At 50.7% G+C, this 25,890-nt stretch overlaps 7 protein-coding genes across 7 annotated transcripts; 3 read left to right on the forward strand and 4 right to left on the reverse strand.

The window, feature by feature from the left end:
- Positions 1–77: 77 nt before the first annotated feature.
- Positions 78–836, reverse strand: TRIVIDRAFT_46448 (uncharacterized protein; the record flags this gene model as incomplete). The annotated part of the gene is made up of 1 exon (XM_014098281.1): positions 78–836. One exon carries the CDS (start codon positions 834–836, stop codon positions 78–80), a length of 759 nt encoding a protein of 252 aa, XP_013953756.1.
- Positions 837–2,167: 1,331 nt separating this feature from the next.
- TRIVIDRAFT_92812 (uncharacterized protein) lies at positions 2,168–2,684 on the forward strand (the record flags this gene model as incomplete). The annotated part of the gene is made up of 1 exon (XM_014098282.1): positions 2,168–2,684. The coding sequence occupies one exon, from the start codon at positions 2,381–2,383 to the stop codon at positions 2,540–2,542; it is 162 nt and encodes a 53-aa protein (XP_013953757.1).
- Positions 2,685–4,097: 1,413 nt separating this feature from the next.
- Positions 4,098–6,468, forward strand: TRIVIDRAFT_80941 (glycoside hydrolase family 72 protein; the record flags this gene model as incomplete). Its single annotated transcript, XM_014098417.1, has 3 exons — positions 4,098–4,376; positions 4,449–5,283; positions 5,341–6,468. 3 exons carry the CDS (start codon positions 4,293–4,295, stop codon positions 6,045–6,047), a joined length of 1,626 nt encoding a protein of 541 aa, XP_013953892.1.
- A 685-nt stretch (positions 6,469–7,153) lies between these two features.
- TRIVIDRAFT_216521 (uncharacterized protein) lies at positions 7,154–8,750 on the forward strand (the record flags this gene model as incomplete). The annotated part of the gene is made up of 1 exon (XM_014098283.1): positions 7,154–8,750. One exon carries the CDS (start codon positions 7,235–7,237, stop codon positions 8,642–8,644), a length of 1,410 nt encoding a protein of 469 aa, XP_013953758.1.
- A 2,766-nt stretch (positions 8,751–11,516) lies between these two features.
- TRIVIDRAFT_156151 (uncharacterized protein) lies at positions 11,517–12,425 on the reverse strand (the record flags this gene model as incomplete). Its single annotated transcript, XM_014098284.1, has 3 exons — positions 11,517–11,880; positions 11,941–12,177; positions 12,325–12,425. The coding sequence occupies 3 exons, from the start codon at positions 12,423–12,425 to the stop codon at positions 11,517–11,519; spliced, it is 702 nt and encodes a 233-aa protein (XP_013953759.1).
- Positions 12,426–13,230: 805 nt separating this feature from the next.
- TRIVIDRAFT_224785 (uncharacterized protein) lies at positions 13,231–13,905 on the reverse strand (the record flags this gene model as incomplete). The annotated part of the gene is made up of 1 exon (XM_014098285.1): positions 13,231–13,905. The coding sequence occupies one exon, from the start codon at positions 13,903–13,905 to the stop codon at positions 13,231–13,233; it is 675 nt and encodes a 224-aa protein (XP_013953760.1).
- A 3,141-nt stretch (positions 13,906–17,046) lies between these two features.
- Positions 17,047–25,240, reverse strand: TRIVIDRAFT_132119 (uncharacterized protein; the record flags this gene model as incomplete). The annotated part of the gene is made up of 4 exons (XM_014098286.1): positions 17,047–19,494; positions 19,546–22,104; positions 22,775–23,740; positions 23,798–25,240. Coding segments are annotated over 4 exons (7,416 nt in total), but the record flags the coding sequence as incomplete, so codon positions are not given.
- Positions 25,241–25,890: the final 650 nt, after the last annotated feature.

The raw sequence follows: 25,890 nt of genomic DNA on the forward strand, positions 1-25,890 counted from the left end.
GTGCTTATACGGGTATTGTATGATACAAAAAAAAACTCCAGCCGTCCAGCAGATGGAGATGCTCAAAGGACGTGCTTTTATGCCTCCCAATCCATCTCTACCATCCACTCCCAGCTATCGCCATCATTATCAATGCCACCACTTGCGCCTCCATTCTCAGCAAGCCCATCCCCCTCTATCCTGAGCTGTTCAATCCTCCCCGCCGCAATACCATATGACACCTCCAGGCCACTAAGCACTTGTCTGACGATCCACGTCAAATCGTACATCTTGAGCGGCGGCGTCTCCCTCCCTTCAGCCGCATCCTTCCACCGATTCCGTAGCTCTTTTGCCTTCCACAGCGCATGATTGACATCCCCTCGTCCCAGAGCCTCGTGCAGCGGATTGCCCTCCTCTTCCAGCGTCTTGAGCACGTTATGATGATATGTATGCGCCGCCTGGCTTCTCGGTCCGCCGGTACCGCGGGGAACGGTGATGCCGAAAACGAGGAGGACAAACACCAGCGCCTGTTCGATGCGGACGTAGAACTCGTGGAAGTCAACTTTGAAGTTGACCTCTGCGTCTTGAGTCGAGAAGCCGTAGTCTTGCGGCGACAGCGCACGCTGGTATGAGGACTCGAGATCGATGTATTTCCACCGCAGGCGTTGGCATGCCTGTTCGAATCTGTGAAAGGCCTGTATGGGCGACAGCGAAGATGCTGCGCCGGACGAGGCTGAGGGCAGGACAGCTATCGGCTCCGAGCTTGGCTCTGTCGGTGCTGAGAGGCTGGCGGGCGGTACGGATTTCGATCGGGTGTCAAATCGTTCGTAGGGGCGCCTTCTCGCCGACGCCCACATGGACGCTCCCAGGCCAGTCGAATTCATGGTGGAAGTTGTGAATCGCGTGCGCACTCGATGCGGGGCGGGCAGGATCGCATCCAGCTGCCCCTGTCATGCGCCTTTTGCGCTCGGCCAGCTGGGGGGGAGAAGGCGGAATATGATGCTTTGAGAGAGAGAAAAATTGCAGCAATTAATGAATACTTCTAACGTATTGCATTCGCCATTGTAAGTGTTGTTGGGTGGTCGCAAGTGGGGAGCGGCCTGGAGGTTGAAGTGTAAGGTTTTGGTTGCATTAGAATCCTCTGGTGGCTGGCCGGAGTGGCTTTACCTCTGCACCTCAATTTAGTAGGAAACGAGCAGCAGTTGAGAGACAGATGACATGTCCATTTTTTGATTCAATCGATTTCCAGTGAATTTACATGCAGATGACCAAAGACAGGTATTTATGGGCTAAATGACATTCAGCAGCTGCAGTGATTGTTCTCGATGGAGTTGGTCGGCGATCGTAGCCTTGCGTTTGGTGAGTCTACTGGCATTCAGCATCAGCCCGGCCAACCCATTTGTCTTGCTGTCTGTGACACTATCTTTTCCCGGTATCTGTTATTATTGGTATTGGTTTTCTTTGGAATTTACCATCATCACGAAAGTTTAGTGGGTTGTTGTTTTGGATACAGAGTGCTAGATAGAAGATCAGTTCCTATCAAATAATAACAGCTAGGCATTATTATCGTGACAGCGTAAACAACCTGTTTAAAGCTCTTTTCGTCAAACATTGCTACAAGAACATATCGCTATTCGCAAACACCTCAAAATACATGTTGTTCTATATCTGTCTTTCAACTAATGAGATGATGACTAACTGTAGTGTTTGCTGCCCCAATTTGATGCTCTCATTTGGCCTGTAGGGTAAACACCTGAATAGAACGGAGCTAGAAGCCTCACAAAGGTACAATGTACATGTCAACGGCAACAAGTTTTAACCATAACGCCTCTCCCATCTACCTGCTTCCTACCTAAGCGCTTGTGCTGCATCTGCGTGCAACCAGACAAAAACTCTCCAATCATCAAATGGCATGTGCGGTGATTCGCCTCCGGACCTGCGCGTATGATCGGATCGGCGTTGCGGGCCCCCAATCCGGTCAGCCGGCCCCGACCAAAAGTCACGATGGATTGGTGGCAACCCAGATGACTTCCGATGACTTCAGGCCAAGCCAGCACAGGGCAGAATTATGTTGAAGGCAGCAATGTGCTGTGTTGATCTTGTGACTATTGGGATCTCGAAGGAATAATCAACGGGAATAAATGAAGCGATGTGCCCATCATTTGTTGGAAGTCATCTCCGCGGTCCTCTTCTCTTGACATCAGCAACTGCACCAAATGAAACATTTGCACGCAGGCACATACGCCTTTTGGGTGAACCTCAATCAACGTCCGCTTGACACAGCAAAAGACTCCATACTATATCATCATTCAAATTCAAAAGCACAGACTGTGTGACTGTTTCAGTCTTCGGCACAAGCTATCCGTGGCAACGCACTTCCGTGCAGATCAGTATAGTAAAGATGGCTGACGAGCTTGTTTATCACAATGGCCATTATCACCATAGGAAAATAACAAGCCGCGATCGACATCGCCCGAAACGAGACGACTGGAGCGTCATGAAGTTCTGGGACGAGGTGCTCTACAGCGTTGGCGATTTCTACTACAAAGTGCGCAGACGATAGATTTCCGACATACATTTGCCACGTTGTGAATACGAAGCAGAGAGTCTCATTTTACTGAGTAATGACTTGAGCATCGCATCACCTAGGCGAGAAAAAAAAATCGAAAAGAAAAAAAGAACAACCTTGAAGCAACATAAGCCCGGGGCAACTCGCAGGGCCGGATACTCGGCTCCCAAACGGCCCGTATCCGAGCTCTGCTGAATGTGCCGTGGCTCCGAGAAAGGGAGGAGGCGTTCACGAATCACGAATCACGAGTCGGAAGAGGCAGTTGAAGGGTAGCGCAGGTCCTCAGCCACTACGGCACCGAGGACCCGAAAATGGAAAAGAAAGAAAGAGCTGGATTGAGAGGACGGCGAGAGGGAATAATGCGAGCGTCAGACGAGGGTGGGCCGGCCTTTTTTGGTTCACGTTCCTGGCTAGCGCTCTTCGAGGCGAAACAGGCTGGAGAGGAGAGGCTCGGCTGCGGGTGGAATTTTCTGTGCTCGTACGGCATGGAGATGGAGATGGGATGGGATGGAACAATGAAGCAACATGTGCCAACAAGGCTGGCCAAGACAAGGCGAGCACGGGCTGGACTGCTTCTGTCGCATGTGAAGAGGCTCAGAGGCGATGGGAGGGCCTTGACGCGTCACCCGAGAAAAGGGAGAGAGGCTGTACATTAGGTACTGGACAAATGCCAAGTCGTATCTCGTAAAAGAAGCGGCAAGACGAATTCTCGTTGTACAAGTACTCGTAAATAGAAGAGAAAAAAAAAAAAACTGCCTCAACAATCAAAAACACCATGTGTGGCCAAGCAAAACCAAGAACGTTCATTTCCATGCATGCTAATTTGGGAGACAGCATATGCAAGGACCGACAATGAAGATCGCTGTGCCGAGCAGTCAAATGTCACTTTATTGCTTCATTTCGCCCAGACGGGACCTGTAACGTGCCTCGCATTGCATTGTCGTGCTGTAGTCAGGGGAAATTCGCCTGTGGGGCATCTCTGCAGCAGCACTCTGGCCCCTTTCTTCCGTATGGATGGAGATGGATATTTTCAATGGACGGATGTTTTCGAACGACACGGGCACGCCTGACGGTTCCACACGGTGCAGGAAGCGGCCTTCGAGAAGCCTCGTGTCGAGTTGCTGCTTAGCATGAAATCCCCAAGATGAGGGCGCTCGGCTGCTAAAACGACACCGTCCGCGCTACAGTGCTGATAGCGCCCCGAACCGCCTCGCTCCCACTGTCCGCATCCTCTGAGCCCACCGAATCCTCGACGCCAGGGGATCCGCACCCCTGTCACAGGCCCCTGAACGGAGCCGCTATTGGCCCTGATCTGCCCAAAACAAGCTTCTCGCTGCGCCTCCCATAGTGCCAAGTGTGCCATCCGCTGCGTCAAATGGCTTCAGGGCAAGCGCCTTAGCCAGGTCCTAGCCCGGGGCCTAGCCAGGGGTCCCCTGCTGGTAACCGCTCAAGTCAATTTCCCCGTGCTGGACCCTCTCCTCCTGGCGCGCGAACAAAACACTCGCTGCCTGCTCCATGGCGCCGTTTGGACGGACCAGATCTCTTTTCGCATCTTTCCTTTGATTTTGTAGCTAATTCATCATTTTTGAGGGTGGCCGCCTCGAACAGTTGGCCTTTTCAGACACTCTTTAGAACCCACAGCTTTTACATTCTATCCATTCCCTTGTTGCTCTTCAGCACTTCCAATCGCTTAACCAACTCAAGAATTACGAATCGCAATTCGCAACCACCAAGAATCGTCAAAATGAGCTTGTCCAAGCTCTCCGTCTCTCTGCTCGCCCTGGCTGGCGGCGCCCTCGGTGCTAACCTGCCCTCCATTACCGCCAAGGTGAGCGAGCCACTTTTGTTCTCCAGATCTTCATGTCTCGATCAACCGCTAATCGTCGGCTGTCAATCATAGGGCTCCAAGTTCTTCTACCCCAACGGCACCCAGTTCTTCATCAAGGGTGTTGCGTACCAGCAGGATGTCGGCCAGGCCGGAACCACCACCTCTGGCAACTCGACCTTCATCGACCCTCTCTCCAGCGAGTCCAACTGCAAGCGTGACATCCCTCTGCTGCAGCAGCTGGGCACCAACGTGATCCGAACCTACGCCATTGACCCCACGGCCGATCACTCCGCCTGCATGAAGCTCCTCAACGATGCCGGCATCTACGTCTTCTCTGACCTGGGAGAGCCCTCTCTGTCCATTAACCGTGACACCCCCAGCTGGAACACCGACCTGTTCGCCCGCTACAAGGCCGTTGTCGACGAGATGCAGCAGTACTCCAACGTGATTGGCTACTTTGCCGGTAACGAGGTCAGCAACGCCAAGAACAACACTGGCGCCTCTGCCTACGTCAAGGCCGCCGTCCGTGACACCAAGGCCTACATCAAGTCCAAGAACTACCGCTGGCAGGGTGTTGGCTACGCCGCCAACGACGACGTCGATATCCGTGCCGAGATTGCCGACTACTTCAACTGCGGTGACCAGTCCGAGGCCATTGACTTCTGGGGCTACAACATCTACTCTTGGTGCGGCCAGAGCACCATGCAAAAGTCCGGTTACGATGAGCAGACCACCTTCTTCTCCAACTACTCCGTCCCCGTCTTCTTCGCCGAGTACGGCTGCAACCTGCCCAACGGTGCCGCTGCCCGTATCTTCCAGGAGACTGCTGCCCTGTACTCTGACGAGATGTCTGCTGTTTTCAGCGGTGGTATCGTCTACATGTTCTTCGAGGAGGCCAACGACTATGGTGAGTTTACTATTGGAAATGCCTAAATACCGCAAAATTGTTAACAGTATATCCTAGGTCTCGTTTCCGTCTCCAACGGCGCCGTCACCAAGCTCAAGGACTTCAGCGCTCTCCAGGCTCAGGTTACCAAGGCTGATCCCAAGGGTGTTGACTCCAGCGACTACAAGCCCGCCAACAAGCCCGCCAGCTGCCCTGCCCTGACCTCTGACTGGCAGGCCATCAACGACCTCCCTCCTACTCCTGATTCTAGCCTTTGCACTTGCATGCAGAACACCCTGTCTTGCGTCCGCTCCGACTCTCTCGACACCAAAGACTACGGTGACATCTTCGGCTTCATCTGCGGCAAGAACCCCGCCGTCTGCGCTGGTATCAACGGTGATGCTTCCACTGGTGTCTACGGTGCTTACAGCATGTGCGACGACGGTGCCAAGCTTGACTATGTCCTCGACGCCTACTACAACTCCCAGCAGAAGGCCTCCTCCGCCTGTGACTTCAACGGCCAGGCCCAGGTTATCAGCGCCAAGGGCGCCGCCTCCTCTTGCTCTGCTGCTCTGGCCTCTGCCAGCGCCATCAACAAGGCTGCTGCCACCGCTACCAGCCCTGTCGGCGGCGGTTCCACCTCTGGAGCCAAGGGTGCTGCCACCAGCACCAACGCCGCTGTTGCCGGCCGCCCCAGCGCCAACCTGTTGAGCCTGGGCGAGCTGTCCGTGGCTCTGTACATGGGCGTCGCCATGCTTGCTGGTGGTGCCATGATTGTCCTGTAAAAAGGTGGCCTTTGAAATTTACGGTGGGGTTGTGTATGTAGATGGGAGGTTTATAGGAAAGTGAAATAATTATCGTCGTCTTTTCATGTATCTTTGGATCCCAGGATTTTGTTTGGCCTCTCTCTTTTTCATGGGGAGGAATCAAATTTCTTTTTTTTTGATATACAAGGCATCAATGGTGTTGCGTGTCTGCGGCTTTTTTCGCTATTAGAACGGGTTGTCTCGATAGCAGTATTGACTTTTACGATTCTACAATACTTTGAAAAATTTCTTCTTCTTTTTTAAACAACTTTTTTCACCTTTACCCTTTTTTTATCTGTTTTATGCCCTTTTTGACTTGTATATATTCGTTTTGAGATGCCTTTGATGCGGGGTGTCTTGATGGTTTATACAAGAGCTGAATTGAGAGAATTATATGGCCAGTAGTTGTAAAATGTTTCAATGCGTATGTGCGTGGTTCGTTGAGGTTTCTTGTGAGAATGCCCATCAACATGCGTTTGAGTATTCGGTATCGCAGTTGTGCAAGGCTGTCGCATCGTTGAAACCTATATGGTCCAATCATATGGATCGGCAGGCATCAAAGAGTCTTCGTGGCGCAGTTGGCTAGCGCGTCAGTCTCATATTGAATCTAATATGATCCAAACATCAGTTTGGGCCATCTGAAGGTCGTGAGTTCGAGCCTCACCGAGGACATTCTTTTTGCATTTTTTCTCCAATTGTTTGTGATTGCTTTTTTCTCTTTTTCGTGGGGATGTTTTCTGTGGTTGGAGATGTATTCTTTTTGGTGGTTGGTTGGGTTGTTGTATGCATGTGCTCATCTCATGCGGGATGGATATGGTTGACAACTGCCGGATAGGCGAGACCAATTAGTGCAGTGCATCGTCACACCAAAGGTTCTGTAATTGCATGTATCCTCAGAGAAACGAATGATAGATCAACATCATAAGAATGACAGCCTTTCGAATTACACAATGTGAGACATTGCTGTTGTACAAGTACACAACATTGAAGTCAGCCCCCGCCTTGAAATGGCAGCTTGATCAAAGGATCATGGCCCCGCTCCGGCGTCTTCTGGCATTTGATCTCAACGTCATCTCCCTTATCTACATCTTCACACCGAAAATACCTAACCATCAACAACGTTCCAATACTACTAGAATCCCTCTCGAAATTATCATAAATTCATCATGGCTGAACCCGCCAAAGCAATTCACGCAACGCTCATCCATTCCCTCTCCCCCACTCTACTCCAAATCATCCCCGATGCCCTTATCACCGTCTCCTCTTCCGGCACAATCCTCACTCTCCAGCCCAACATCCCCTTCTCCAACATCCACAATATCCTCGCGGAACAAAATATCGAGCAAATTCCTCTCACCAAACTCTCCCCAGGCCAATTCCTCATCCCAGGCTTCGTCGACACGCACAACCATGCCCCGCAATGGATGCAGCGAGGCCTGGGCCAGGGAATGCACATCTTGGACTGGCTCGATGGCATAACTTTTCCCAACGAAGCCAAGTTTGCGGATGCTTCCTATGCGGAAAATGTTTACGAGAAGCTCGTCCGGGGGATGCTTAGACAGGGCGTCACGACGGCGTCGTACTATGGCTCTCTGCATGGGGAAGCAACTCGTGTGTTAGCATCTACGTGCTTGAAGGGAGGTCAGAGGGCGCTTATTGGGAAATGCAACATGGATCGAAACTCACCGTCGTTTTACTGCGAGGCCTCTGCTGAAGAGTCTATCTCCGCGACGAGATCGTGCATTCAGCACATTCGAACCATTGATCCGGAGGGTTCTCTCGTCAAGCCCGTCTTGACACCTCGTTTCGCAATATCGTGTACGGCACCGCTCCTTCAATCTCTGGGCGAAATGGCACGCGAGGACCCTTCTCTGGCCATCCAGACGCATTTCAACGAAGCCGCGCAGGAAATCAACGCAACCTTGTCTCTCTTTCCGGAGTTCACTAACGAGGCTGATTTGTACTCGTCCTTTGGACTTCTTACGCCGCGAAGTATTCTTGCGCACTGCACCATCATGACGTCGTATGAGATACACAAGCTTCAGGACTTGGGGTGTGGCGTCGCTCACTGTCCTACTGCGAACATGACCGTCGGGGGAGGCTTCATGGCTGCTCCTGTCAAGGAGTTTCTTAGAAGGGGTATTAATGTCGGTTTGGGCACGGATTCGGGGGGTGGATATAGTTCGAGCATGTTGAATGCGATGAGGCATGCTCTGATTACTTCATATGCGAGAGAAGCCCTGTATCCGAAATTCGAGTCTGAGAAGGATGAAAGCGTTAGCAAAGAAGGCAATGGAGGAGAAACATTGAGTTTAGAAGAAGTGTTTTACATGGCTACAAAGGGAGGCGCCAAAGTGGTAGGCTTTGACGATCGGGTTGGTGGATTTGCTGTTGGGATGGAGTTTGACGCTTTGGTGATTGACATGCGGGATGATAGAGATGGGGTCAATGTACCGTTGGATGAAGAGAGTGATTCGGCGGAGAGGATGCTGGAGAAGTTTGTCATGACGGGGGATGATCGGAATATTGCGCAGGTGTATGTTAGGGGGAAGTTGGTTCATGGAGGGGATGTTTAGGTGTTTGCTGTTTGGGGTGGAATTATTCGCTTGTTTTTTTCTTACCCTGGTTCATAGAATGCTTAAGAAATTCGTTGATAATGACAACCGGCGCAAAATTTGCAGCAGATCTGGGAAGATCCAATGATGCTCTCTCAGGTGCAGTGGTATGTTGATCTGGCTGCTCTCTATCCAGACACAAAGGCCGTACGTAAGGATGGACCGTAGCGGGAGACATTTCAGGATACTATTCAAGGCACATCCTACTGGAGTAACAGATACTATTATTTCTTCAACTGGTGTGTGCTGTTGTTTCTCGTTGTATATCCTCCACTCTCCTCCCTCTTCATGTTGATCCAGATGCTTGAGACATTCGTAGCCTATCCTTCCTCCTAGAGCGATTCGATCTTCTGCAGATGCGAGGCCAGAGACAGTGAACGACTTCTACCAAGCCCCGATTCATATACTCTCCCTGTATGAAAGCCCTGTATGAAAGCCCTGTACGAAAACCCAGTCCATGAGAAAACGCAGCCCGCCGTCAATGTGGCCCTTCTCACCTGCGTTTCCCAGTCAGTAAAGAGCACGGCTGAACAAGAAAGCAGCATTTCAAACTTACCCCACCCTCTCACCAACACACCACCTGGTCTTGTGCCAGTCTTGTACCGGCACCAAGACCAGGGGCACCCGAAGGCCAACGAGCACAAGGAATAACACATCCATCCCCGTCATCATAGAAGGCTCCAAAGAACAGAAACAGAAACAATGTAGACAACAAAGCATGAATGGGCTTGTCTTTTGCAAGTCTAGTACCTGCACAAAGACCATCCCACCCTGCATTCTCAGCATCGGCTGGGGGGCCAACTCCGACAAACCATGTAGACAACAAAGCATGGATGGCACTGGCCTTTTGCTAGTCTCGTACCAGCACCAAGACCAAGCCATCCATCTTTGATCGTTTTACCGAATACAGACGGGTCATGAAGACGAAGCGTGAATGAGGCTGTTTTCTGCCAGTCTTGTACCAGCACGAAAATGCCATCTTCTTAGGGAAGCTTCCAACAGGCCACGCAAGCGGCAAAACATGAGGGAATCCTTTTTTTTGCTAGTCTAGTACCAGCACCAAAACCGGGCATGTTTGCCGCTGCGATAAGTGGCGTCAGCATCAGTGAGAGTGAGATGCTTGGAGGTGGAGTTGGGTCAGCCTGGAATTAGGATGAGTAGGCGGTCAAGGAGGGAAGAAAGTTCAAAGAAACCCACGAGAAAGGTGGGATGTCGGGCTGTATTGGGCACTCTTGGCTGTCACCATTCTTCCTATGTTGATCTCGCGGTTGAGAAGAGGACTGGAGTTTGATGTGATGGTTGGAAGAGAGGAGAAAGGAGGAGAGATGGTGGAGTGAAAGACGCAAGGATGTGTGTGAGGTGTGTAGCTTCAATGTGTATGGAGAAACTCATGATGGTTGTGACCATTCTAAGAGAAGATGGTGAAGAAGAAGAAGAAGAAGAAGAAGAGAAAAGCAGTGGAGAGGGAAGAGAGGGAAAGCAAAATAGGCACAGGCTGCCGTGGGCACACTAGCGAGTGAATAAAAGGGCAGGGGACAACCTCATTGGCCCGGAGACTTTGTTTACAGCAACAGTGGAGTAACGTGCAGCTATAGACTTGTTTGTAGCTGCAGTGCTGGTTCTCGGGGAGGTTTGGGTGATTACACAGGCTTTGGTGCTGGTTGATAAGAGAGTTTGGGGGCTTGGGGGAAAGCCTCAGGAGTTGTTGCTCCAGTGATACGTTGACAGCTATTGTGGCTGCATATGAATGGGTCTGATGGTGTGGAGAAGCAAACGGGAGAGTAAATGTTATGGTTTAATGTAACCAGAATGTCAATGGATTCAATGCTACTAGCTTGCTAGTTTATTCGCGGCGGGTGATGGAAGAGGCGGCTGAGTGGTTGTTCGACGAGGAGTAGCTGATACGCTATAGTTGGCTCGAACTGGGAAGCGAAGCCTGGAGAGCTTAAATTTGATAGATGAATGACGAGGCAGAGGCAATTCCCATTGTAGTGAAGTCCTTGCCCGCGGAAATGAGGGTCGTGTCTTGCAGACTTGACGCTCCACCGCAGAGAGTCATTCGATCCCATGATAAGACAGCATGAGTTTGCAATTCACCTTCAATTGTTTAGTTGAGTAAAAGTTCTGGAGGTGTTCATCATAAGCAAGCCGACTTGATTGAACACAGGAATCTGCAAAGTACTTTCAGGCCATGTTTATATGTGGTTGCATGAGGGTGTTCAATGCTCACCAACTGGCAAAGTGTACACCGATTTGGAGCGCAAAATGAGCATGTAATACTTTCTTTTTTCATTCCCTTTCTTTTTCTCTTAAAAATGGTTATAGCAAGTAAAAACAAAGCATCTCTACTTGTACATACTCGATGAAGCGAGTTAGATCTATGAGCATACGGGAACATTACGTTATACATAGAGGCGTAACATATTCTGGTAACCATCATTCCGGCCCATGCTATCATTGGTAGGCTTGCCAAGGTACCTTAAAAAGTACGAACTGCCCATTGAAATACATTTACCTCAACTCTGTGCCACCTCTCTGACACTGAACAGTATTGAACCAGTGCTTTCAGTTCAAGAGAGTTGGATGCTGGGTAATCATGCTCAATGGCAGAGATTGAGCTCCAACGCCAAATGGCGTTATGCTGGTAATTATAATGGGGTACGTCAATGGTAGAGTTTGCATAGTAATGACGACTTGACACAACAACTACGATAGTAGTGTGTGGAACTCTGCGCAAATAACAATGATTAACAAGAGCGGGTGAGAGTCAATTCATATGCATACATATATTCAATGGCGAGGAGACACCCCTACCTAGGTATATAATGCTCGGCTAATCCTCCCTGTCTGGCATGTTCCGGAAAGGGTTATTTGGGTCTGCCAGCTCTTCCTCCACGGAGGGCAATGTCTTGACCACCTTGGCTGGTGTCCCTAGTGCCACAGAATACGCAGGAAGGCTCTTTGTGACGACGGAGCCAGCTCCCACGGTGCACCCACGGCCTATGGTCACTCCGGGGAGGATCACAACATTTCCTCCGATCCAGCAATCATCCTCGATTCTGATGGGCAGACCAAATTCCACAAACTTGATGCGGGACAGCACAGAGGTCTCGTGGCCAGCAGTGTATATCTGCACATTAGGTCCCATCTGAACGCGGTCTCCGATGATGACCAAGCTGGTATCCAGGATAGTCAGGCTAGATAACAGCACAGTTAGCTTGTAGCCTTATGGACAAAGGTGGCGAGGCGGGACAGACCCGAAATTCATAAAGCAGTTTTCGCCCATGATGATATTGCAGCCATAGTCTGGCGTAAAAGGGGGTTCGATGAAGGTACCGGGCCCGACCTTGCCAAGGATGCCCTTTAGCATCTCTTGTTGAGTCTCTATCAGTTTATCGAAAGGCGCAGATGAGGGGTTCAAGTTGTTGTAATTGTACGCCAAGCATCTTGCTTTGTGTCGGCCTTCCATTAGCAAAGGGTGCAGGGGATTATACCTAGAATCACGTCTAATGTGTTAATCAAGTTCTATCTGCAGTGACCCAGAAAGTTGTCTAGTCTCCTCATCTTCTCAGATGCTGGTGGGCAGAAGGAGGATGGGTTGAGCAGTGCGCCAGATGCGGGGAGCTGAATGGGATACGCACAGCATGCCTGAGACCATTTTCTCATATTCCTCGCACCATGGAGCTTCTCGAAGGGTTCGAGCTAGCTCCAGAATCTGGTCGTCCTTTTGTTGTCGAGCCATAACGACTGGTGGTTTAGCGAATGCTTTGGCAAGGTGCAGTAGGAGAAGCAAAGCAGGTGAGGGGTATCGACTGTCTGCGGTATGGGGCAAAGGTGCCGCGTTACAGTGCTGTAAAAAGACTTGATGAAACAATGATGCAGTTTAGTACCGTAAAATAATCGACATATATTGCTTCTGTGATGGCGGTGCAGAAAGCTCAACCTTTATATTGTACAGTGGCCGAATATTAAATGCGGCAATACATACATGTACATGAAGCCAACAGCGAGCCGATTCTACAGCCCCATTCAGCCCCAAACCAAAACGAGGCTTGCGCTAGATCCGAAGAGCTCCGAAAACTTAATATGGTGAATCTCTTCAATCGCTATTACTAATCCAGTTATGCGAATCACCCACGCATTACTGCAGCATCATACCAGCCCGGGTTATTGTAATCGACTTGCGTCCAACAGGTCGCTTCTTGTCCCGAATCCCAGAAGCATACTCTCGTACTCGGGAAGAGTCTGAACAATTCAATCGGAGAAAATGCGGGGGAGACAAATAAGAGAGGCCGCTCTTGGTTTCAGAATCTACGGGGCCCAAGGAAGGACCTAGATGATACTGCTGGCATCATATTTATTCTTGATCTATAGTATCACTTCCGACAAATTATAATCTAAGCCAAGAGTCATTCATGTGATATACTATTTCTCCATCAGAGTATTGCTTCATATATTGCACGATTTCAATTAAATTGCTGGAGTTAAGGGCTAGTCCCTCTACATCTGTTGCACAGTCGGTCTTGGTGCTTCAACAAGGATTTTCCTTAGACAGAGGTCGGTTTCTCGTCTGCAGACGCACACTTTTCAGCAGGCCTCTCAGTAGTATTCCTTTCCACTTCCATCAAATCCTTCTCAATGTCCTTCTCAACGCTTGTGTAATCCGTGCTTTGCGATTCATTTCGCTCGACAAAAATCGCAATTCCAAATTTTACAGCTGCCCATAAGGCCTCAAATGCCATGATACGGATGCATGCAATACAGTATCTGGTGTTCTCTGCTTCTCCGTTGGCCTGAAAGGTCGGAAGCCACCATGATACCGAACAGTAGACAAAAGTATAAAATCCCGAAATACAGAAAAGAACCATCAAATGAACGGCCGAATCCACAGGAGACATGCCCATTTTCATCCCCTCACATTCTAAAGAAGGCGCTATAGACCAACCGTACAAGTTCAACATGCCCATAGCGAGTCCGAGACAATGGCAGAGAGATGCGATGAGGAAAATGATAAAGGCAATCGCGGCGCTGTCTCGGTCTGTGGTTAGGTTGCGATGGCCAAAGTCGTAAAATAATTGCCACAGCCAGATTTCGGTGAAGATGTATTCTAGAATGAAGGCGAGATGCAATATGCATCTGAGCACCTGGATAAAGCAGAAGCCCAGTGTTTTCACCCGCATCTTTAGCGATGCTTGAGCTTTGTTCACAGCGCTGGATTGCATGGTGACGTCGAAGTGTTCGATGGAAGTGTAAATGTCGTTTTGGTTGGTGAAGCAGTGGTTAGCAGTGAATGGAGGAGAGCTCAATGATGGTAAAAGATGGAGGAAAGCGAAAGAGAAAGAAGGTGTTCTAGAATTATCAAGAGAAAAGAGGTAGTAGCAAAGTAGAGTGTTGAGAGTCCAGTGGTGAGAAGAAGAGAATTTGAACGTAACCTTGCGTAGAAGGACGAGACCAGCAGTAGTATTTATAAGAAGCATTTTTCATCAACAAAGAATATAAACGATATTTTTATTCTTAATTAAGCGCCGCCCTTTTGCGGGTTTCAAGCTCTTTGTTCAAACTTGCCTTGATGGATGGGATGACTGGTCTAGGTTGGCTGTTGCTTCAAAGAGATCAATGACACCTTTCTCGCTTAGACCGTACCTTACAAATGTTTTCTAAAGCTTTAGGCATGCGTTGATACAAGTACCCAACTACAACATACACTAAGTTGTCTAGAAAACATTCAGTAGGCTCAAAATGGCTCAATCATTGGTTTCGTCTGCCCGACTTCGCTTCTGCCCGACAGCGAATTATAACTGGGTACTATCATCAAGATCCCAAGCGCTCGACCCTGCCTCTCGCCGTTCTTTGTCCCAGTTCTCCGCTGATGGAAATACCCGACCAGAAGTCTAGGGCCTGATGGAGACAGGCCATCGCCACTCTGGCACAACCAACACGTCCATTTGCTCACAGGCGTTTGACCGGTTCATTGACCTAGCTTCTAAGCCCACGAACGTGATTTGGTCTCGCTATAGAAATGCCACGTTTGGTAGAGTGGACCTAGAAATTAAGATTTTTGGGCCGGCTATTTAAAGATTGAGAGCTAGGGGCGGAACGTGATCGGCATTTGTGGTTTGAACGGTGCGCTACTCTCATCTAAGGAGTGCTTGATGGAAGCTATTTATCTAGATCGAAAACTGATGAATTAAGTTGATTATGAAGAATTCTAATGTTTGGATATTGGCGTATGTATAAATGTGTACACACTTTTGGCTAGTATCTGTAGATGTTGGTGCTGTACGACTTTGCACCCATTTTGATTCAAAACCGTTGTTATCAACTGTCCGAATATTGGCGATAGCGAGTTTCGGCGTAAAGCGAAAGAGTATATCGATATAATCATATTCCTGTATTTTGTAATGCCGTATTTCAACAACCAACAGATAGTATGCACTAATTACATGTACATATCTCTCCCTGATCAATTGTAGTATCAACAATCCAATAAAGTACGGCAATACTGTTCATTGATGCCAATGGTTTGGGAATTTAGCTCTCACAGATCCGTTTATATCAAGTCACTTCCTCTTCAGCCCAGCTTTTCCCATATTATAGCGACTCCCAGCGTATACTTTCCCGTTTCTCAATAGTTCTCCCAATTATGTACAAATCATATCTACGAGGAAGATACGAGGTTCGATGAAATTATAGGAGTAGATTGAATTAAACCTATTAACGACCCTATGTCTATCACGTAGGTGGCCCATTGCCCTTATCATTTTTTTCTTCTCAACGGCCTCCTCAACTTGTGTGCAATACATAATCATAATGCACCCCGTTTATAGGTCAGAATAATTCGCCTAATGAGGGTCACCGTTGCCCAAACAACATCAATTGCCATAACAGTAATACATGCAATGCAGTAGTTTATATTCTTAACTTCACCGTTGACCCGAAATTCATCAATCCAGGCTACCATAGCAACGGAAGTGACGATAAAAAGCGGCAACCAGATGATAAGTTTGACCAGCTGAAACATGTCGGAGCCACCGTTGATATAGTACCAGTACGCCGTTCCACTTTCTGAAGGCCGTTTGCGCCAGTTATTGAAGAAGCAACAAAATCCCCGGCCAAGTTCGTGCGCATGGTTGAGAGTCACGAGAATATAAAGGAAAACGGCCAAGAAGCCACAAGATTGAGCTGGGAATCGGTTTTGGTGTTCAATATAGATTTTCATCTGCCCTAGTTGGATGTCGAAGAGAATGTATACGGCTGTGAAATGGGCATGTATTAGGCAACTGGCCAGCTGGAATAAAAGATCAAAGCGTTCGCTCTCCATGTTTATTCGATAAAAGGAGCCTTTAAAATGTCTTTATGATGGCATTCGATGAGAAATTTAGTATTAGGTGAAAATTGAAGCGCTGTTATGAGAAAAAGTATTGGAAAGTAATGAACCAAATAGAGAGTTCAATAATGATAGTCAAAATTCTTTCATTACTGCCGGGGGGCAGACAGGAGTGTTCTGGATGAAAGAGGCAGTAGCAGGCGTAGGAGATTAAGTGTCGAGTGTTAAAGAGAGAAATGAGATGAAAATACAGAAGGAAGAGGCTGCGAAAGAGTATTTATATAGTGGTTTTCTTTTCGTGGGCCTTTGCTGTTTGTAAATGTTGTATGCAACACTTTCGATTGTATTTAAGCGCTGCATATTCGCTGGTCTGAAAGAAAAGTCTTTGTTTAAACTTGCCTTTGTGGGTTGTAACGACTGGTCCAAATTTTCTGTTGCTTGAAAGGAGATATGGCATTTTTCTGATTTAGACCGCTCCTCCAATTGCAAAGGGGGTTAATAGACAATCCCTTCTTTTCTCATGCTATGTTCCCAATCTTCTCTTCTATCCCTCCATCGGAAGCGATGGTCGTCACTAAATTTCTCCTTCACCATAGCCCTAATATCTAACACCAAGTCTAGATAAATACTTCTATCATCTAGAATATATCCTCTACGATGCCCCCTGTGTATACTGCACAACTAGCCACCAGCCTTTCGGTACTACCCCTTTCACCTTCTCTGGAGTAACCCTCACTTCCAAGACTGCCTCTCTTATCTCTTTCACTAGTGGCTCTCCAACCCCCATCACTTTCAACTCCTTCCCAGACTTAACCGCATCATTCACCATTTCTGCCCCAAAAGCCTTCATCTCTCCCTTCTCCTCCTCCCATCCATCCTTACCCGGCTGTAACGCCACCCATACCTTCTGCACCGTCACGCCCTGTCCTGCGCTCCAGAAAGGCAACATATGCGGTATCCGACTGAGATTCATCACCACAGCCTTCCTCCTTTCCTCTTGCGTCTTTGCCGCGGTTATCTGCGCCGAAAATTGACGCCACTCATTGGGGAAATCAGCACGCAGATCAACCAACAAGAGCGCACCCTCGTGCCCGAGATCCTCCTTCAGCTCACTTCGGAACTTGCGCACCGCGTCTGAAGCCTGCTGCTTCCACATGGCCCCGCCCTCAAGGGCAGTGTACTGCACCGTAAAGAGCACGTCGCTGATGGTGTGATAGTCAAATTGTGGAAACGGCCCTGGCAGTTCAAGCTTCCACCTGCTGATGACCCCTGCGCCCTCAAATGGGACGTACCGGTCGCCGTTGAAGTTGAGCTCAAAGGCGCCACTGTCATGGTTGCACGTGCTGAGGGCAATGGACGTGATGGGGATGGAATCCGTGTGGAAGCGCTCGTCATTGGAGGTATCTGCGAGGTAGTAGCTTCCCGTTGAAGATGTCCCGGCTTTGAGGCGGTATCGGTGTTCAAGCAGTCTCAGAGTGCAGTTGACGCCTGTGTAGGGACCGATAATGCTGGGGATGGTGACCGAGATGGACTTGATGCGTCGGCAATAGTGGCCGGGAAAGTCATGGTCGAAGAGCACCTCTGGGATCTCAAAGTCGGCGACGCCCTTTGTGCGAAGGTCGATAAGGGCCAAAGGAGAGGTTTGCCGCAGGGAGATAGTCTTGGTAAGCTCGTAGTCGTGCGCTGTATTCTCGATGTAGAACTTTTCCATGCGATGCAACGCTGCCGTGAGCTGCTGTGCCGATAACAACCCGTCCCGGGACTCATCCCAGTAGGCGTTTGACAGAAATGATTGAGCTCTCGGTCCATACTCAAACATCGTGGCGCGCTCCGCCGTCTTAGCCATGTCGAGCGCTGAAAGGTAAACCTGGTAAGCCAGCTTGCGGGTTTGCACCTCGAGCCACGAATATAACTTCTCAGACGTATACTTGGAGCGCAGCCACGCTTCAGTATCCGCTGCATCGGCCGCCTGCTGTTGGTGTGCGCGCAGCTCTGCCTGGGTGATCTCGATCCGCTTCTTCTGGCTGGCGATCTGCTTGTCGATACCCTGGATGTCGCGACCCGCCATGTTGGCCTGTAGTTTGCGCTCTTGTAGTTGGCGGACCAGTTGACCCTTGCGAGATACTCGGAACGCCATGTCAGTTGAAGCCTGGGCCCCGGCCCTGATGACCCCAGCTCCAGCCATCATACCCCTAGCAATAATTGAGGCATCAAGCTGAGACGATGTTCCAACACCCATCGGCTCAATCTGAACGGTCAAGCTGGGCAAAGCCATGAGAATACCTGCGTTCTGCTCGATGCAAGTCGCTACATTATTCGAGTGTCTTGCCTGGTCTGTCAAGGTCCATTCCAGCCACTCCTCCTGACTCATCCGCAGCTCGTCTTTGTTAGGCTGAACTATACCAAAGTCAAAGTCCACCCATTCGGTCTTAGATGTCGGCACATGGTCTGTTGGTTCCCCTAGAAGGGCAAGATAATACTGCAGCCTGGAGACGTGTGACTTCCGGGTCTCCTCGAGGGCGTCAATAGCCATCGATGCCTCCTGAACTTGGAGTCGCTTGACCTCGCCCATGAGGGCCAAGGCTCCAGTCTCCTGTTTTGCACGTAAATTGGCCATTGCCTCAGCGTCCTGTCGCTCCCTGATGGACAAGTACGAGTCAGAGAAACCGCGCAATTCTCCGCAGAGATCCAACGCCTTTTGCAGCAGGTATCTGGCACGGTAGTTAGGCATAGGCCCTCCATCTAGCCCTTGTGCAAAGCTCGAGAGGCCTGCGCCGGAGCTCAGCGCGGCAACGAGCTGACCAGGATCTAGGGGTGGGTCAAATAATGGGAGACGACGGGGGTTGCCATTAATATCCAGTCCATTTCGGATCTTATAGAGCCGGTCGTCTATGAGATCACGGAGGGCTTGCATCTGCGGGTTGGCCGGGACACCGAAATACGTGGACCGTACGAAGCCGAGGGTGCCATTGCGAAGATCGGGTTGCTGCTCCCGACCTAGTCTAGTACCACCACCCCTCATGATGGGATTGATGAAGTGCGGGAACTCGAGTTCCATGTCTACTGATGCAGTAGCAAAGTCGTTCACCAGGTGTCGGATCTCGTCATAACTCCGAGTGACAGGTTTAGTGGGCGGATCAATCGCGATAGGGGCGGGCCCAAACAACGCGGAAGCCTCAACGTAGCGCTGGGTAGCCAACGGAACTGCTTCTAAAGAATTCTGGCGGAAATACTGATCCCCACTGGCGATCAAAATCTCAATACACTTCATAACAAATCGCTTCATGTACACGGCCGGTCGGTTACGGGCAACGGCATGTGGCGAGAATGGATTCGCCTCCCAGTCGGTGATGTCGCTGGATTTGGCTTCTCCAGGGGCGAGCCTTTGGATGGTGTCCCTGACGGAGCCAGCTAACCGTAGCTTCGAAGACTTGAATGGGATGAATCGCCAACACTTGTCTAGTCGGGATAAAGGCTTCGGTGGCTCGGCGTTGGAGCTAAACTCGGTTTGCTTAAGGTTGACATCGTCTCGGACGGGGTCGAATACGAGGCGCGAGACCTCGATAGCGAGATCAAACTGCTGGGTAGCCAGCAACCTTTCCATGAGCAGGGCAGCAGTATGGAAACCCAGCTCCCAGTTGTAGACTGAGCTAGGAGTAGCCAGTTCGCTGTACGTGTTGCTATCGTAACCAAACGCCAGTTTCTGTTTGTCTTTGGGCAGTGTCTCCATGGCTTCGAAAATGCACTCGTAGCCTTCCTTGTCGGCAATCTCCTCGACCAGGCTCAGCGAGGCTTCGTGAGTGAGGGGGTGTGTCGTGACAGTGGTCTTGTTGGTGGTGTCGATTTCCCCTTCCGCGGTCATGTCCGGATACCCAAAGAAGGACTCGACTTGAGTCGACGTGGACCGTTCTACTACAAGACCTGAGGTTCCATTGAACTGCGAATCATCATAAGTCAGTAGCCACGTGAGTTCATACTTGTCGTCGACTACGCTCTTGGGGTTCGGAACGGTCAGCAGCGATTTCTGCTTCGACTTGGGGTCAATTCCCACGGCGTAGTTTTGGACGGTTTTGCGCAGCTGTTCCACGTTCTTGGTGGTTTCTTTGTGCGAGATCCGAGAGAAGGCAACGCTACCAGCAATGGACGAGCCAACAGCGGACCTCGACGATGTTTCCACCAGTCGTAGCAGCAGCCCTTGCATCTCGAAGCTGCCTTGCTTCTGAAAGGACCCTTTCACTGCCGGGGTATCGGTCTCTAGTTTCCACTTGTCGACATTGATGGCTAGGCTCTGCCCAGAGTTACGTGTCTCAAGGCGGAATCGAAACGATGCGATAGAGGGCAACGCTGGGCCAGATGCAGTTGCTGGTGCAGTTTCTGGTGTAGTCGGCTCGACGTTGATGCCGGTCGCAGTGACGTATTTGGGCGACCACTTGCCGTTGCGCATCTCAACCCAGGCCATTTTGACCTCCCAGTACTGCTCGGGAGGCTTCGACCCGGAGGCGTCTTGTGCTGCCTCCATCATGGGCTTTGTCGGTGGTGCAGCTGGCTTCGTCTGGCGCGTGATCTGCGGGATGAAAAGAAACAGCCGGTTCTTAAAGAGAGCCGGTAGGAGGTAGCTGCCGGGTCGTTTAAGTGGTTTGTGGTCTGCATCAACCTCGTGGGTAGGGATTTCGACTTCCATCTTGCTCCATGGCAGCCAATTCCATCGAACGGATGCCGCCGAGGCGCCGGTTACTTCCAAGCGACGATAGTAGAAGTCGAAGGGCGCCGTACGCGTTCGGGCGAAGAAATGGTAGTTTCCACGGAATCCTCGGGTCGCCTCCCACAGATAGCTTTGGACATCAAGATCAGCCACCTCGTGGACGGCATAGACGTATTCCCGAAGAAGCTGGCTGATCAGGTCTTTGTTAAGATTCATCTGTAGCATCTTGCTCTCCAGCTCCTCAAATGCAGGCGTCTTGTCGTCTCGCAACGACGGGTCCGCCCAGTTTTCGGGATAGAGAAACACCTTCCGGTTCGCCTGCCAGAGCGTGTACTTGCTCATCCAACTCCACAGCGGCCGCTTGACTGCGGTGGTGGGGAGGCCGTATAACTTTTCCAGGCCGAGGTGGCTGCGCTGCACGAAGAGCTGAACGCTGGCAATGGCCTGGGCGATGCGTGACGTCTGCATCGCTGGGCCCATCTTGACGTCGATAAGCAATTCAGCCGACAAATCATCGGGTGTGGTGATCTTCTTGGCCTTGAATTCTGGCAATCGTAGCAAGGCCTCCTGCAAAACCCGCTGCTGTGTCGAAGCGAGAGATTCTCTGGCGCAGGTCAGCGCATTCGTCGCGTTTCCCGATGACAGCGAAGCCTTGAGTTGTCCGATCGAGTCAAAGTCCTCAGGCTTCGTAGGCAGGTGAGAAACCTGGGACCATTGGTGGAGCGTCGAGATGGAAACGGCCAGCGTACTTGACATTTCACAACAATCGGCCAGTTTCTGGAGAGGCGATAGGTTCCGAGCCAACAAATTCATGGCCGCCTCTGAGGCTGACGTCGAAGGCCATTGCAAGTTAAAGAAGATAGAAATGTTCTCGGCTGTGAGCTTTGTTACCTGGCGGGTTTCTGCGACGAGTTCGGCCCATGCCTTTTCCACCTCTGCTTTGTCTTCTTCTGCCTTGGCTTGGTCGTGGTCACCCGCTTGATCAGCAATGCGTCTCGAAGCTCGCTGAAGGTATTGACAATAGCCAACAAGAGATGTACCAGAGGCTCCAAACTGTTTGCGGATGCGGAGAAAGTCCAGAAGAGTTCGCATATCATTGAGCTTCAGATCAAACAAGTCCACCCCGCGCTGTCGATAGAAGTTCACTTCCTCAGGACCCAGTTTCAAAGTTTCGGCTATGTTCAGGCATCGTTCTAAACATGACAGATGGTGGGAGATAATTTTGGCTCGTGACGCCGAGAACACCGACGTCTCATTGAAGCTTGCTTCACCTTTAGATGTAGAAAAGCTTAGTGTCTGTAGGGAGAGCCCTTGAGAGAACTCCAGAAGCGACGGCTGGCCCTGATTCAGAGATTTAGGACGAGTAATAAGTTTTGGGGCCCCGGACAGGAACTCGACAGCTTCGTCATCAACGATCAGCTTTCCTCCGCTTGAACTGCTGATGAAAGCGTACTCAGTAGTTGCTGGTGGGAAGAAGTAAGTTCCCTCTGCAATGGGCTCTGCACTGCGTAACCAGGCCCGAGAGTTATCCCATACTTCGGTCAAAATTTCTTGGTAACTTTTACCTGAAGGAGTCTTGGCTGAGAAGAACACTTGGAGTAATTGGGGCTTCACATCTGGGAATCTAGCGGCCAGCGCGGCTTGCACTGCGGCTTCCATTCCCCGACGCTTCAGCTCCGGAATCATCCAGCGAATGGCCTTCTTTCGACGGGACCTGACTTCATCTTCCTGCTTCTGGAAGTCCGAGACTTTTGATTCAAGAGGCTTGAGAAGCTCCCTACTAATCTCTACTTCTTTCAACTTGAATTGCTCGCTGAAGATCCGAAGAAGGCCATTATCAGAAGTGAAATGACCTGATTGGAGCAAGAACCGTGTTAGAGCAGACTTTGAGAGATGCAAGAGAAAGAGTCAACAAACCTTCTATAACCTCCACAGCCGTCCTTGAGATGATCGGGCCCAAAACACGAGAGCACAGAGCTAGCAATGCCTCGCTCGTGAAAAGCTGGGCCTCCTCGATACTGGAAATATTGTCCGCCACAAAAGGGGCGTATTGCGATTCGACCTCAGCCATGCCTTGCACCATCTGTGAAATCAAGGCCAGATCCTTGACACTTGACTTGTGGTCGCTCTCGACAGGGACAAGCAAGTTGAGCGCTGCTTCCACAGATGGGATCTCTTCGGGCAGGCTCAGCCATAGATCCAGTGCCACCAAGGTGCTTTGTGGATCCATAAACGGGTTGGCCACTTGCTCACAGTGACTCCACCACTCGGAATATCGCGAAATTGGAAGATTCAGAAGCCTGCTCAGCAGCTGGTGGCTGTACAGCTGCGCAATATTTCCCAAGCTCCAGTGCGTATCCGGTCCGAAACCAACGATTTTCATCAGCACGAGCAGGTCAGCTTGAGTAAGACGGAGTGCTTGGAGGAGAGCACCCATGTTCTGGCCAAATGTTGCGCTGACCAGGGTTTCTCCATCGACCAGATTCAGTGATGGATATTGCTGAACGAGGCCGGGACGCAAGAATAGCACAGTGTAGAGCGAGGATGGAAATTGCGCATCCATGGGCCCCCATAACGGCAAAAGCTCCGTCAGTGGTACATTCGTTTGAGTCGACAGCCGATTTGCTGCTGCTAGGCGCTCGATAAACCCGCCATCCAGAACATGATGTCGATAAGCGTCCTTCTCGTAGATCTGAGCCCGACGAGCCAGAGCAGCAATGGCCGCATCAGTCGCCTCGATAGACCAGCCCAGCCGATGATAGAGTCGGATGAACGCCTGGAGGTCGAGACATGTCCTCTCGGAGAGCCTTCCAACGCCCTCGACGTCGCCGATCAGAGGTGATTCCTGGAGTCGCATGTCCTGAAGGCGGTCACTGAACTCGTCGCCGCTGGCCAGCGTCACCACCAAACGCTTGCCAATGTAGCGTGTCTTCAGGACCATGTTCAATTCCGAGGGTGACAGACCGGAACGAATGAGCAATTGTTCCTTGATTAGCCGCAAGCTAGTCCCGGAAGCAGAGTCCACCATCTTCCAGGTGGCTGTCCTGGCAGAACTGGTCTCGTCGTGCTCACCATCCTCATCCACGACTGGGTCTGCCTCATAGCCCCAATACTCGCCAGCATGCCGCAACCCTGCTACTTCCCTGTAGGTCTTCGATGCCATCTCCCTGTTATAACCCTGGAGCAACCGGACGAAGTTGGGACTGTGGAGTGCCTCCTGAGTGATGGCCTGGAAGTCGAGAGGCTGTAGCTTGAGTGACTCGGCAGCAAGCCGTCGTTCGTGAAGGTTTTCGGCCGCCGCCGCATAAGTCCTCTCGCATGCTGGGCTACCTGGAAACGCGCGACGAACCAGGTCTTGGTCGGACTGGAAACGCCGTAGGAGCTCGTAGCGCGAGTATCCTCTAGCCTGCAAGAGCTCGCGGGTAGTAAGGATGGCATAACTATATGGAAATGCGGTCATTGGAGCCAGCTGCTGGCTGACGGCTGCGTACACGTCGACCTTTTGGCCACCCTCCGTGCTCAGGCTGCGACTGAGGTACTGCTCCATGACCTCGATGGCCAGATCCTGATATGCCATGGGAGTCTCTGTGTCGACTTTGGAAAGCTTTGTGGTAGCAATGTCGGGTCGTCTGTGAAGAAACACATCCAGCGCACTCAAAGCGTCTTTGATGGTCCATGGTTCAACAGTTTTGATCGACAAGTTGACAGTGCTGAGCATCTTCAAAAGGTCCACCAGATAGGATGCTGGGCCCAAAACAGAAGTGCTGTTCTCAGCAGCAACGCTGTCGAGGTCATTGAACAAGGTGGTCAAGTTGGTATCCTGGTCATCCGAGGATGGCGGCGGTTGAGCCTGGTTCAAGCCGCTGATGGCAAGGACGGGGACTTCGCGCCGTGTTCGGACAATGTCAGCCCAGAAGGCATCGTTTCGCCGGTCGATGCGCTCGGCTTCGAGGTGAATCCTCGCGGCCGTTGCGAAGCTCAAGCCTCGCCCTTCAAGCAGCTGGATGAACTCGTCCCGATCGCTGGAAGCAATGACGCGGGCGGATGTGTAACGAGTGCCAATCAAGGCCCCCAAGTGCTCGGCATCAACAACCAAGGGATGGAGGCGATACAGGGACTCGAGTGTTGTTCGTACGGCCTGTGCATCTTGGGCGGATAGCTTAGATAGCTCATCTTGACAAGCGGGCCGAGCCATGAACAGCCCCAGAGTGCCGGAGCGGACGTCAAACTGCTCGTCGATAGCTAGCTTCAAGACACGAGATACAGAGTCCCGAACAATGGAGTCCAATGCCAGAATGTCATTGTCCACGACGGCGCTAAGTACTGCTGTAGGGACGCGGAATAGAAGTTCAGCGCGAACGGCATCAGCACCCGGAACTTTGTCCTTGGTAGAGTAGTACTTGAGAGCGACATCGTTCAGACTCTTGATTGCCCCGTCTTTGAGCAGCAAGAGACAAAGATTGTTCTGTTTCCCGCAAATGTCCAGAATGTCGGCAGCAAGCAGCAGTCGCTGACGACTAGTTTCATCGACTTCTTGCTCTGCCTGTGCGAGTCGTAGAGCATCGAGCAGATTCTTCCCAGCTCTGACACGCTGTCTGATGCTGGCGATGATGGTATCGCTGACTCTCAGGGATTGATAGAACTCGTCCATTGTGAGGTATTATGATGAAAGGCAAAGACAACCTACGTTGACTGGAGGAATCTGAAAGAACGGGATCATCAAGACTTAGTATGTGCAGGCCACGATGGCCCATGGGAAGTGGGCGGAAGGTAACGGGTTGGGCCAGACCAGCCAAACACCTGGATGTCAGGATGAATGCTGGCTCCCCGCTGTGGTGATGTCGAGTGGTTGAGATGCATGGCTCAGCTCTTAGCCCGTCGTTTGCTCATACTACTAGGTTGTGTCTTTACCAACGTCGACTCCTGGTGAAGATGTGATGCAACGTGCAGAAGTGGGTTACATTCCCTGCCGTGTGGGACGGTCCGGAGTCATCCCCGTGCGGGTCTTGGTCATCCCAAGCCAACGGCATCTAGCCAAGCAGCTCGCGAGATGCCGCGGACATCCAAGACGGTTTGTCGCTGAAATGTAGAGGCCCGCTTCGGTAGTTGAGATGCAGATGCGGGCCTCAGTTTACTCGGTAGGTACATGCAGCTCAACAATTCAACTAGGCAGTTTCG

Source organism: Trichoderma virens (assembly GCF_000170995.1).
Source record: "Trichoderma virens Gv29-8 chromosome Unknown TRIVIscaffold_83, whole genome shotgun sequence".
NCBI classification, from domain to species: Eukaryota; Fungi; Ascomycota; class Sordariomycetes; order Hypocreales; family Hypocreaceae; genus Trichoderma; species Trichoderma virens.